The 12,715-nt window shown below is 44.2% G+C and overlaps 1 protein-coding gene across 1 annotated transcript; it reads right to left on the bottom strand.

Annotated features, from left to right (window-relative positions):
- Positions 1 to 2,403: 2,403 nt before the first annotated feature.
- On the bottom strand, positions 2,404 to 5,949 carry SNTN (sentan, cilia apical structure protein). The gene is made up of 4 exons (XM_068154415.1): positions 5,790 to 5,949; positions 5,156 to 5,190; positions 4,100 to 4,239; positions 2,404 to 2,676 (listed from the first exon to the last, which is right to left on the bottom strand). Exons 1-4 carry the CDS (start codon positions 5,897 to 5,899, stop codon positions 2,518 to 2,520), a joined length of 444 nt encoding a protein of 147 aa, XP_068010516.1. The 5' UTR covers positions 5,900 to 5,949; the 3' UTR covers positions 2,404 to 2,517.
- Between the last annotated feature and the right edge of the window lie 6,766 nt (positions 5,950 to 12,715).

Genomic DNA, 12,715 nt, shown 5'->3' with positions numbered 1-12,715 from the left:
CCTGATGCAGAACAAGCCTTGCACGCCCCACTCACTTTGTTCAGAAACTGCTGCAGAAACCATCAGAGTGCCTCTTGGAAAGCCACGGTCCTCTGTATGAGAAGCACGGCGCAGACTGGCATCCAATTCCAGCTCTGCTATATCAGCTGAGCAAGGCATTTGGATTTTCTGTGCCTCTGATTCTTTCCCTGCCATTTGAATACCTTTGCTAGTGAGCTCTTCAGGAGTTGCTTCTTACTTTGAATTTTCCCCGTTGCTTAGCACAAGGGGCTGTTGATTGTAGGCAAGGGCTCAGGATGCTAGCTCACAACACACTGTGTTAGAACGAAAAGGGTTTGCCTGTGATGAGATGACAGAGTGAATGGAGCTGATAAAAGGCTCTTAAGTCATTAATTCAAGTCATGCAAGATTAAGAAACATCTCAGCAATACAAGAAACTGTGTTCGGGCCTCACCAGTTTCAAAGAACTCTTTCTTAATTGGCTTCACAATGCTGTTCCTTTCAGCTTTTTTTGGTAGCAGAGGGGAATTAGGAAATTTATGCTTTTGGAGTCACCAGTGGCTCCCAAACAAGCTTTTCAGGATCGTGCCATGTTTTCTTTGCTTTAGTAATTGGAAAGCCTTCTAGGAACTCTCACATTCAATCCCTCGTTCTACATCAGAAAAGGAGCATCAGATTTTTTTTAAGCTTTCACAGATCTTCTTACAAGTCAAAAAACAAAGAGATAAGGGAATGGCAATGCCAGGGACATGCTGTCTCTATGGAGCTGTTATACCCACATGGATTAGACTACGAGATGAAGTTCTCATTTTGATCTAGGGTGATTGGTCAAGTTCTGCTTCCTCAGAGAACACAAGTCCAGAAAGGATGGACTGCAAGAAAAGCTTACCTTCCTCATCCATCCCTGTGCCTACACATCTCATCTCTGAGAGATCTGATGTGCACCCTATGGGTGCACTGGAACAGGCTGCCAGTGGTGGAGTCTCCATCTCTGGAGTCATTCAAAACCCACCTGGACTCCATTCTGTGCAGCCTGCTCTAAGTGCAATTTGCTCTGGCAGGGGGTTTGGACTAGATGATCTCCAGATGTCCCTTCCAGCCACTATAACTCTGTGATTCCTTCAGCTCCATCTCATATTGCACATCTTCCCTCTCAAAACAGCTGGCTGCTGGCCTCCTACTGCAATGTGTCTTTCCTTTGCACCAAAATCTGTTACAAAACATCATCTAGCTTCTGAAAACACTAAGAGTCTTTTTCTTTCAAGGAGCTAAATCTTGTTCCTCAGCTGGAATTAATATTCCTCTTTAACACCTTCCTGTTAAAATAAAATAAAATTTTTAAACCAGAAAAGCAAAAGAGAAGCATTGAAGCAAAACCTTTCCTGTTTTCTCCTTTCCAGACAAGGCAGAAGTGAAAATGAAAAGGACTGCAATGTTCTGCTGGCTCTCTCGTCTTGGTAAAGGCTTGTTAAACACTTACAGAGGATATTCTGTTCCTGGGCTGTAAGATTGCTTTTTGGTCTTCCAAAGGATGTTACAGTGGGCTAAATATTGGCTTTGAGCCAAGATGGTATAGATAGGAATCACAGCAAAGATTAGGATGATGAGCTTTGAATACTGAGGCTCCAGCCCAAGCCAAGCCCATGGCTGAGTAGCCAGTATCACTAAGCACCAATACAAACACTATATTTGCATTACTTTTCCCCCCACCAACCTTAGCCTGGACCACATCTTAGCTTTTCTGGTTTCTCCTCTCTGCTGAGGAGAGCAGAGGGTTTCCTGAAACAACAGGCTCAGCTGACTGATGTGCTTAACCAAGCCCTTCTCCCTTTGGTCACACAAGCATAGCACTGCCAAAGATGTCTGACAAATGTTGGACTTGAAATTCCTTCCATAGTGATCACTCAGGCCAGCTGGAGGAGGAAACACAAACAAATAAATGCTCCTTCCTGAGGGGCTGATGGTGGGGTGGAAACCACACAGACTAAAGTCAATGTTTACTGAAGGTTGCAACAGCTATGGCAGTAGCTGCCTATTGCAAAACCACTCACTGGTATCACTCTGCTCAGGACTGAAACGCCCTGGGGAGCTGACTGGCTGTGCTGTGAATGCTGCTGCTCCAAAGGGAGATGGGGCTGCACATTTTTGCAGTGGGCTCCCCACAAGGGTGCATGAGATGATGGACAGTTCTGGGAGAGTGTGGGCTGCCTTTCCTAGTATCAAACTGAGCTGGGGGCTGCACCCTACTGGTATGGTGCTGAGGTCTTGAGACTCATCAAGAACCAGTCAGCACACCCTCCCAGAACATCTATGTAGCAGACACAGAGCCCTGAGCACCAGCACTTCACTCCATGACCATTTCTACAGAGGACTGAGTTCAGCCAGGTTTGGAGAAGGCTTTATTCCATGTAAAAGGGACTAGCACAGGATATCCAGGCACTTGGTGTTACCTCTGCCTTGGGTTCACTCCTGCTTTCCTTACAAAGTGCCAAGCCATTTCCTCTTTTAAAGTACTGATCATTTGGTGGTTTTCATGTTTTTTATCTCCTGCAGCAAGTCAGACGTTAGGGTGAGGCTGACTAACAGGATCATGAAGTCTTCAAAATCAATTTTGTTCTCCGACTCCTCATCCAGGGTAGAAATTATTTCCCGGTATTTGGGTTTGTTTTCTTGGCCCTATGGAGAATTTGAGATAACAACAAAAAATAGATTAAGAAAGGAGACAAAGCATGGAGTTCCCTTTTTTTTTTTTAATTGCATCATTGAAGAAAAAAGAAAGATAAAAGGCAGACACCTATACACACATTTTTTTTCCTGTCTTCTTACTCAGGTCTGTACATCCACATTCAGCTTAGTTATTTTCAAAGCATCCCAGGATACTCAAACAGAAATATTGCAACCAGACAGGAGGAAAATCAGTCCCCAGACTTTCCACTTCAGTAGCTGCTTTTCTCTGCCCTGCTGGACGTTACTGTTGGAATGGACTATTGCAATTATGTATCAGTTCCAGGATTCATATCTCCATATAAAAAACAAACAAACAAACAGGAATGCCAGGATAATTTTTTAGCTTAATAATCATAGAATCAGTCAGGGTTGGAAGGGACCACAAGGATCATCTAGTTCCAACTATAATAATCTTTGAAACACCTCAGGATTTCAGATTTGTTTGGCTATTGATATTTTTAAATCCTTTTCCATAAGGTTCCTGATTTCCAGTTTGGTACAATTCCCCCTCCCTAACAAATCATGTGGTTTTTAGTCAGCAAAAGGTTAGTAAAAGGTATATTTTGAAGCAAAAAGTATGTTTTGGAGCAGAAATATTGTCAAGAATGTCTTTAGTCATGAACATCTCTCTCATTTACTTAATTGAGATATTTCTTCTAGTTCTGCATAGTTTTTTCTGTCACTTGATAAAACTGATTTGCTTCTTGATGTTGTGTTTTACTTTATTTTAGTGGGGTTTTGTTGTTATTGCTGTTTGTTTTTTAATTTGGAGAGGGGAAAAACAAGTCTGCAGGAAGTTTACAGCCACAAGTCCCCACATAGCTGTTTTTCAACATACCTGGCTGCTACTGACAGCTCAGGTGGGTGAGTGATGGAGAGGTGGTTTCTGCTGTCACTCTCTCACCAGTGACCATACCACATGCAGCTCTATGGCATGGGGTTGGCTCTCTTGGTACTGGGTCAGTGCTCTGACAAAGTACCAAAGGCCTCATTAAATGCAATGTTTGTTTCTGTCTTCATAAACACAGTCTCTCCTCACTATCTGAGATCATATGAGGGTTGGGTGGTTTTTTTTGTCTCCTCTTTCTTTTCTCCCCAGTCGTACTATGTTCTTAAAAATAATAATAATGCAGGCATGTCAGCTGTGATTTATTGCTGTTCCCTTTCCTTTAGCCCTGTGTTAGGCACAAGCTCAACATAAAGCAACTAACTCACTGAAGATGTCTGTACCAAATCTCTACAGTCTCACCTGGGATTACCCCATGAGCTGATGCCTGCCCAGTTGCAGAACAGAGCCCAAGGTGCCATTCCTGCACCCAAAGCACCTGGCCAGTGCCAGGCCTGTGCCACCTGCTCACCCAAACTCCCTCACCTGTATGAAACCTTGAAACTGGGTTTGCAGCAAGCTTTTGGTTTCAGCTTTGCTGAGCTTGCCCTCAGGGTCAGCAGCGTTGTTATACACCAAAGCTGCAGTAGCAAAAGCTTTTTCAAGGTCTGAGCCTTTTCCTAGACCTGGAGGGAAAAAAAATTAGAAAAAGTTATCACCCTACCAGAAAAAGTGGCATTGGAGATATAATTGAAAGGAATCTGTCAGAACTGTCCTGTGTGGGTGGAAATCTGTGTAGTTTCATTAAAGTTAATGAGACTGAAACTGTTTATACCCACACAGGACCTGACCCAGATTTTATCTGGAGTGGGCCAGCAATGCATCTGACATGCCATGAAAATACACCCCAAAAGGAGGCTTCTGATCACAGTCGGGACAGTAATGCAGGGGAATCTGCAAGACCCTCCAGGTCTACACCCCCTACCCTGGGCATCCAGCAAGGACTTGCCACATCATGAGGACAGGCCACAGTGGGCACCTCCTGGGTGCACTTGAACTCCCAGGATTCTGTAGTAGGGAAAACGTGACCCATTTGGAATGTCTGGTTGAACAGAACTGTCTGCGTCTGAGCAGCAGTGCTGCACTTCAGCATTATTGTCTCCTTCTGTGGAGGCATTGTAAACCTTCCTGGATGTGTTCCTGGGTGATTTAGTCCAGGTGATCCTGATCTAGCATGGTGGGGTTGGACTAGGTGATCTTCAGAGGTCACTTCCAACCCCTACCATTCTGTGATTCTGGTACAGTTGGGATTCTGGCTAGATTCATTCCCCTAACTCCTGAGCCTCATCCTAAAGACTGCACACTCTCATCCCTCAGTATCAAGTATCTGGGTTGTGGCTTTCAATGGAGAAGCAAGCATATCTGGAGACATGGCACAACACAGCAGCACACTGCGTAGGGACCTCCGAGACCCTCTCAGCTTGCACTGGTGGAAGGTCTGCACAGCCACTACAGCTCTGCTTGAACCACCAGGATTTCCTGCACTTGGACTGGGGGGCTAGAAGACCTGAACCCCTGGGGGTAAGGGATGGGTGCCCTTACCTTTTATTGACGCCAGCTGCTTGGCTATAGATGTGCTGGCAGGGAGAGAGAAGAGAGGCACAGTTACCACCAGGTGAATTGTGTGTGTATATATTATCATTCCTCCATGAATGAGGTTGCTCATTACTGTTTCCTTTAATCCCCCAGGAACTCAAGGCTTACCAAGGGGGAGACCAGCTTCCCTTCACAGTGGAAAGGAGAATGACCTTTACAAGCAGCACACACCACCACTCAGCTCCTAATCCTTCACATAAGCAAGTAGCCTGAAGTTGTTATTAAATGTGCATTGCAACATCCTTCAAATAATTTCTGCAGAACATGAGAGAGCTCAGGAAGCTGCTCAGTTTTAAGCCCATTCCCAGGAAAATACAGAGGGGTTTGTCATTCCCTCACTCACCAGTGCTCCCAGTTTAGAGCAGACACATAGCTTTTGTTCCCAACAGGACTTGTATCTGTGAGATGCACCTCTCTGCTTTCTGTTAAAATCTAAAGCCTGCTTACTTTTGCTAAAGTGCTGGAAACTAATGACAGAGCAGAAGAGCCAGCTTGTCATAGAGACAAATACACCCAAACACTGAATTTCAAGACAAATGGTAGAACAGCAGAGATGCAGACGAGCAAAGGGCTAACTTACCGCTTGGGCATGCCTGCTGCAGCTGCAGGGCTTTTTTTGGTGGAAGCAGGAGCTGGTTGATTGACCGAGTACTGCTTCGTGCTGGGGACACTTGCTCTGCAGCCACACATCTCCAGGCTGGGGTGTTTTGTGATCTCTAAGCAACTGGAGTAATAGCAAACAGGTGAATTCAAGCTCAGCCCTGTGGAAGCAGCCTGCTTGCAGCCAAGCCCCATCAATAATGTAAGTGCTACCTCCTGATCATGAAGCTGGATAAATACATCAGTCTAAAGCAGCTCCTGTAAGGCACCACTGATGGGATGCCAAGTAGTGTGGCTTTTATTTTCTGTGGGAATTTGACAGAAAAAAATAAACCAACAAACAAACTAATGAAGCCTGTGTCCCCTTAGATCTGTAGGGATCTAACTTTGAAGCAGGAGGAACTAAGACACTGAATCTATTCACTTATACACATTTTTATTTCAATGGGAAACCTTACTAGCATGGGCTGATGTAACTTGCTCCAAGCTAAAAAGTGAGTTGTTCCTATAGACAATGTCAGCAGCCAAGCGTTCCCTAGTTTCTGACCCAGCATGTATCTCAGGTGAGCAAGCTTCTGCTCTTGTATTTATTCTCTCAGTGCAGTGCAAAGAGGTGATCTGCTCTTCCTCTGAACCACTGGCATCCAGCACAGAGCCTCTGCTTCAGTTTCTACCCAAACAGATACTGCCTGCTTCCAAAAGCAGTAGGGAGCCATATGGCAGAGCAGTCGCACGTTAGAGGGACTGGAAGGGCTCTGATGAACTTTGTTATTTATTGGCATGGATATTGCTATCAGAACATGCAGCTTATCACTCTGCCTGTCTCTGTGCATGATCTCCTTTCTACAGATCCTTTGCCTAGAGGTGTCTAGACAGGATAACTTCAACCTAAAAGGCCAAGAGGCTGTTTTGATCCCAGGGTGGTCTGTTAATAAGCAGTGACTCCAACTACCTCATCCAGCTCATCATTCCCGTGAAAGGATACAATGCTGATGTTAAACCCACCCGGGATGAGACTTTATGTAACAGGACACGCAAAGGAGACTGCAACAGATGGCCTAGAGAATTAAAATATTTCCCTCATTTAGTAGAAGCTAAATTACTGAAGGCTAATGAATAAGGATGTTCACCACCTTACTGTTCCTGGATTTTAATTATCTTAAAAAGCATGGGAAAAGAGAACCTTTAATTTTCCATCTAAGAGTGTCATTACTCAAACAATTCAGAGCTTTTTTCTTTTTTCTTTTTATTTTTTCATTTTTTTTTTTTTCTGAGAGGTTTAAGCTGTCTTAGATCTCTAGTGCGTTCTTTAGGACTGGCTCATGAATAAAACAGAGCCTGTAATTGCAATGACGCAGCCAAAACACATATAATCAATGCTCATTATGCCATCAATTAACACACCAAAATTAAACAAGAATTCAGGCTTAGTAATCTGCCATCAGCTAAAAAAAAATATATATATATATATATAATAGAGTCTTGGTATCATGTTGAAGTGATAATTCCCTTTCACATCTGTTGAACCATGCAAAGAGGCATGAAAAGCCTTACATCCCAGCTAATCCGCAGCGTGATGATGTTTGGTCTCAGCATCCGAGGTAAAAATGAGAGTGAGAAACACTCTGTTGCATGTTTATCAGCTCCAGGCAGTGCTGGGAGCGGGCTGGCAAGCCCAGCCCTCTGTGTTTTGGGCTCTTTCCACTGTAGATCAGATTTCAGCTCGCAGGTTTTCTGGTCTAACCGACTTTTGGGTGCCTGAGCCCTAGAACAGGTGATTTGCTTTGCTGGGGCAGTAACAAGCTCAAACAAGCCTGGAGATTGGTTAGCCTGGAGAAGAGGAGGCTCAGGGGTGACCTCATTGCCCTCTACAACTACCTGAGGGGTGGTTGTGGCTGGGAAGGGGCTGGTCTCTTCTCCCAGGCAACCTGCACCAGAACAAGAGGACTCAGTCTCAAGCTGCGCCAGGGGAGGTTTAGACTCGAGGTGAGGAGAAAGTTCTTCACCGAGCGAGTCATTCGTCATTGGAATGTGCTGCCCAGGGAGGTGGTTGAGTCACCATCCCTGGAGGTGTTCAAGAGGAGATTGGACGTGGCACTTGATGCCATGGTCTAGTCATGGGGTCTGTGTTGATAGGTTGGACTCGATGATCCTCGAGGTCCTTTCCAACCTAAGTTATACTGTGATACTCTGATTCCTCTGGGATACACTAATTAGCGTATGTAGGAGCATTAGAGCCTACCAGATAAAGGGTAACACAAGCACAACCCTTGCCTTTGCAGATGATCAGCTTTGAAGACAGCAAGATTTTGAGTGTATGTGTTGCTGGAGTATTCTGGTCAGCAAGGTGTGCAGGGAGCCAGGCCATCTGCTCGGTAGCTATTCTGGTACACACTGTTTCTGTTTGAAATATCCAGGTGCTTTTGTCGGTCAGTTTGTAGCATGTTTCACCCATTAACAACATTGTCTGCTCAGAATACCCAACCTGACTCTTCTGACAGCAAATTCTTTACAGGCAGTTCACTTAAAATGATTGCAGCTGCAACAAAAGCTGCACTTTTGGTATTTTCTCAGAGGATGGGAACATCCTTTTTTAAAGTACTTTCTACAAATCAAGAAGGCTTCTGTTGCAAAATGTTTGTGTGTGAGGGAGCCTTGGCTCCCTTAGCGATGACCCTGTGACACATAAGCATGCCCGTGGTGGGCAGGCATTGCCCAGGGACACAGGTGCAAGGAATACCTAAATCAGGACAGGCATTCACACCATTAGCCACTCATACTTAATTTCTTCAGCAAACCCTTCAGCACCTGGGGGAGAAATGCTGCTAACTTGCACCCAGAGGGGCAATAGCTTGAGTTCTTTGTCACCAGAATATAGTAACTTTACTCTTAGGCAATACATGTATTTTTTCTCAAAGAGCCAGGACTAGGAAGCACTCCACTCCATCTTAGCCCAAAGCAGACTGGCTGCCACATCCTAATGCTATTTTCCTCTTGCTCCATCTCTTTGCAATCAATTCCTTAATGTGGAAAAAACTAGAAGAAGCAGCAGGTCTAATGTGCTCACTGTGGTTGGTCTCTCAACACCAGCCACAAGTTGTGGTGCCCCATTGTGTGGGGGGGCTCAGCCTTGCGGGGAAGGACCTTCTCCCCTTCTGCACAGTGACATACAGAGAGGAGACACAGCCCAGAACAGGCTGATGAGGACTTTAACCAGTTCAGGGATGACAGCAGTGTGCTCTCTATTTTGCACAAAGGGAAGTTAGCTAATGGCCACTATGCCCCTCTAGTCACAGAGCCAAACCAGCTCCTGCTCATCAGTAGTGAGCTCACCATGTTTAACATACTGCTAAGCATCCTGAATCCTCAACCCTGTGTTTAATTCAGGGGGTAGGGGATGTGGGGAATAAATAAAATCACAAACTGAGCATTCCCTACTCGTTTGTTTCTCCAGCACTGTGCCTTTTGGGGTGTATGCTGCTGCTGCTTCCATTTGTGCTGGGGTGTGTAAGTGGTGCTCTGTGGGTCCCAGGAACATTTGCCTCTTGGTCATCACCATTAAAAAAAAAAATCTCTTCATAGTCAGTTTGATTTCACTCAAGGGTGAAATCTGTACTGGTATTTATCTTCATTGGTCAGGCTGGAGCAGTTTTCTGATCAGTGCCTGACGATTAAGCTGTGACCATCACTCCTCTGAGCCATGAAAACCAACACTGCAGGGCATGCTCTGTGGATCTATGCAGGGCTCAGGCTAATGGGGGTGAGCCCAGCTGGGAGGTACCACCAGCTCAGCCCAACTCCTCTACCCCACATGCAGGAGACAGGGATAACTCAGCTCAGCCTGGAATTTACTTCTGGGGTCAGGAGTGGTTAAAATATTTATGAATCCCATTGCTGTGACAGAGCAGGCAAAATGTCACTTAAGAAAAGCTATTAGAAGTGGTCCGTCTGCAGGGAAATAGAATTTGTCATCTCACGTCCAAGCATTTTTCAACACTTTGGCCAAAATATGCTTCTGCCTCATATGGGAGCTATCAGGGAACAGTGTGGCTGTGGGGATCCCCTGTGTGCAGGCACCCAGCTCCCCAGATTCTTTGACAATCTAATGGATAAAGGATGAGCCCAACATTATGGTTGTGGTATTAATTTTCAGAAGGAATCTTGAAACTACCATCACAAATTAATTTTTCCTCCGGGAAATGTTTTATTGTAGGGCATGTAGACTTTTAAAAGGCAGCTGTGTTCATAAACCCCAACGACCTCATTAAAGAAGGACAACAACAATAAAAATGTGAGAACAGCAACTGGTAGGTAAATGCCACAAATGGGATGCCTCTTCACTGAACTATTAAAAATTCATATGGAAATGCTAAAATTTTCATACCGAGGACACGTGGTACCAGAAAATGACAGAATAATCAGGACCAGGTATTAATACCAAAATACAGATTATGGCTGCTGTTAGAAAACTCCAGGAGGAAAAGTTCTTGGGTTTAGTAGAAGGAAGGAATAAAATTCATCCTGAAAAAGGCAGAGCACAAGCTATGTAGCCCATTGATTCATGTAGATAAAAGATTTTCACTCAAATCTGGCAGACAGAGGACTAATTGCTTATGATGATATGGCACAGTATGAAAAGAACTTCTTCAGGAAAGGATGAAACAATACATGGCAGTTTTTACTTGGTAGTTCTTTGTCTGTCTGTAATGTTAACTGTGAAACTCTGGAGATATTGTCAGGAGCAGACAATAGAAAGGTGCGATGTGCATTGCATGCAACTGCTTCTTTCATCAGTACATCAGAGTTTCAGCCAAGAATAACTTGGAGGGAGAGCCTGAATTGTTCACTCAAACTGAGAGCATATACAGATTGGAAATAATTAACCTAATCAGGACAGGCAATTTCAGTATGAATTCATGCAACAGGAACACAGACTTCAAGTCCTGGCCATCATCAAGGCTCTGTTATGGCAGCTCGATGGCTGGGGTGAAAAGAGATTTGATCAGTCATCAGGAAAGTATTGCACAACAAAAAAAACCTCCCTGTCAAGCAAGGACCCAGTCCTGATTTTCCACCTGATCTTATCCCTGGCTCCTTGATGTGATGGGCTGGGAGCAAAACAGACTGCAGAGCTGCTGCCTAGTGAAAATCATGCTTGCTGTCCTCTGCAGCACCTCCCCATGGAGGGTATGCTGCTGCAGCTTCACAAAGTGCATTCTTGAGCAATGGGGAAACCCTAAACCACCACTGGAGCTTGCCTCCTCCCTGGCCTCTGAGGTTCCTGAAGAGAAAGTCCTGTGCTCCCACCTCCACGCTCATAGAGGTACCTGCTTCTCCTCCACAGCTCTACACTTGGTAATGCAAACACGCTCCTGGGTAGCTGAGAAATGGGCTATAAAGAGAAACACATGAGAAAACAGGAGGGACAGTACAGAAGATCAAGGAACATTTTTTCTTCCCTCCCAGGCTGACCTAGTTATTTAACTAACTGGCAGAGATACTCACTAATGATGAAGCAGGAGAGCAATCAGTCTGCCAGCAGCAGTTTCAGGGAGGATGCTTGGGTTTACTTAGCTCTTTCTCTTAAACAGGAAACATCAAATTGAGTCTTATCCATTTGGCTGCTCAACACTTTGCTGCACAGCCACTATTCCCAGTTCAAATAAACTTCCAGTGTCTCAATGATTGCCAAAGGATGTGATAAGACTCGAATCCAGAGGAATATGAAGGAAACATTCAGCTATGTTTTCTTATATAACACAATTGCATGCATAGTTTTTGTTTTCACTTTTGTTGCTGCCATACTATCTGAGAATTAGAATAGAATAGAATAGAATAGAATAGAATAGAATAGAATAGAATAGAATAGAATAAGAATAGAATAGAATCAACCAGGTTGGAAGAGACCTTCAAGATCGAGTTCAACCAGAAGCTGCAGATGAAGAGATTTTTCATCCTTCCTAATCCACAGTGAAGACTATAGCCCTACAAGGTAATGAGCAGCTCAACAGTTCTGCATGGCAGCAAGAAGACAATGTACCTGTGAAGATCTGACCAACTGGATAAAGCAAAGGCCAAGTCTTTCATGAAAACATGTGACTCTACCACTACTTTGGTCAACTTTTCGACCAGCTCTGCCCTTCATAAGAAAATCTTAGATTCAAACTCCAGAAAATAATACCCCAAATAAGTGACAATCTTAATTCTGCCGCCCAGCCTTGGGTTAGAAACTGCCCTGGAAGTTGCAGCTTCTGTACTCAAGTATTTACACAAGAATTTCAGCTTGTGTGAAATGTCCAAGTAAAGCTCAAATTCCTAGCCCTCAACATTGGATAGAAAAGTTTGGAAATGGAACCCTGATGATCTGGATAAAAGAGTTCATGAAAAGAAAACTAGCTGACAAAGAAATTAATCTATTTATAATGGAGAGGCTTAGATAAACTGGCTTAGGTAATCCTGATGAAAGGAGGACTATGTGGGAGGGGCTCGACGGACATGCATCCCATCCCCATCTCTTGCTGCATACACATATTTCCCTTTCTCCTTGCTTGCCTGTATCTAACCTTTTCCAAACTTAAAAAAAAAAAACCCTAACAAACCAACAAACAAGGGATAAAACAACTGAGAGCCAAAATAATTTTCATTGCCCGAAAAAATTGCATTTTGCTCACATCTGGAATACCAGGACATCTAGATATTGTGATTTGTCCTACCTACTGCTTGATGATGGCTTTCTAGCAATCCACAGTACTGGGCTAGTCCTCCTGGTAGGTGGAAAGAGAGGTAAAGAGTCAGGCAGGTATTTAATTGCACAGTTTTAATTTGTTTTTTAAAACTTCTGATACTGACTTTTAATGACAAGTGTCTGCAGAAGTGTCGTACCCCACTGTACATGAAAACAATCCT

The sequence above is a fragment of the Melanerpes formicivorus genome, unplaced genomic scaffold, assembly GCF_026170545.1.
Source record: "Melanerpes formicivorus ecotype bairdi unplaced genomic scaffold, bMelFor1.0.p_v2 SCAF_28, whole genome shotgun sequence".
Lineage (NCBI taxonomy): Eukaryota > Metazoa > Chordata > Aves > Piciformes > Picidae > Melanerpes > Melanerpes formicivorus.
The sequence above is the reverse complement of the archived record's forward strand: the minus strand, read 5'-3'. Positions and strand labels throughout refer to the sequence as shown.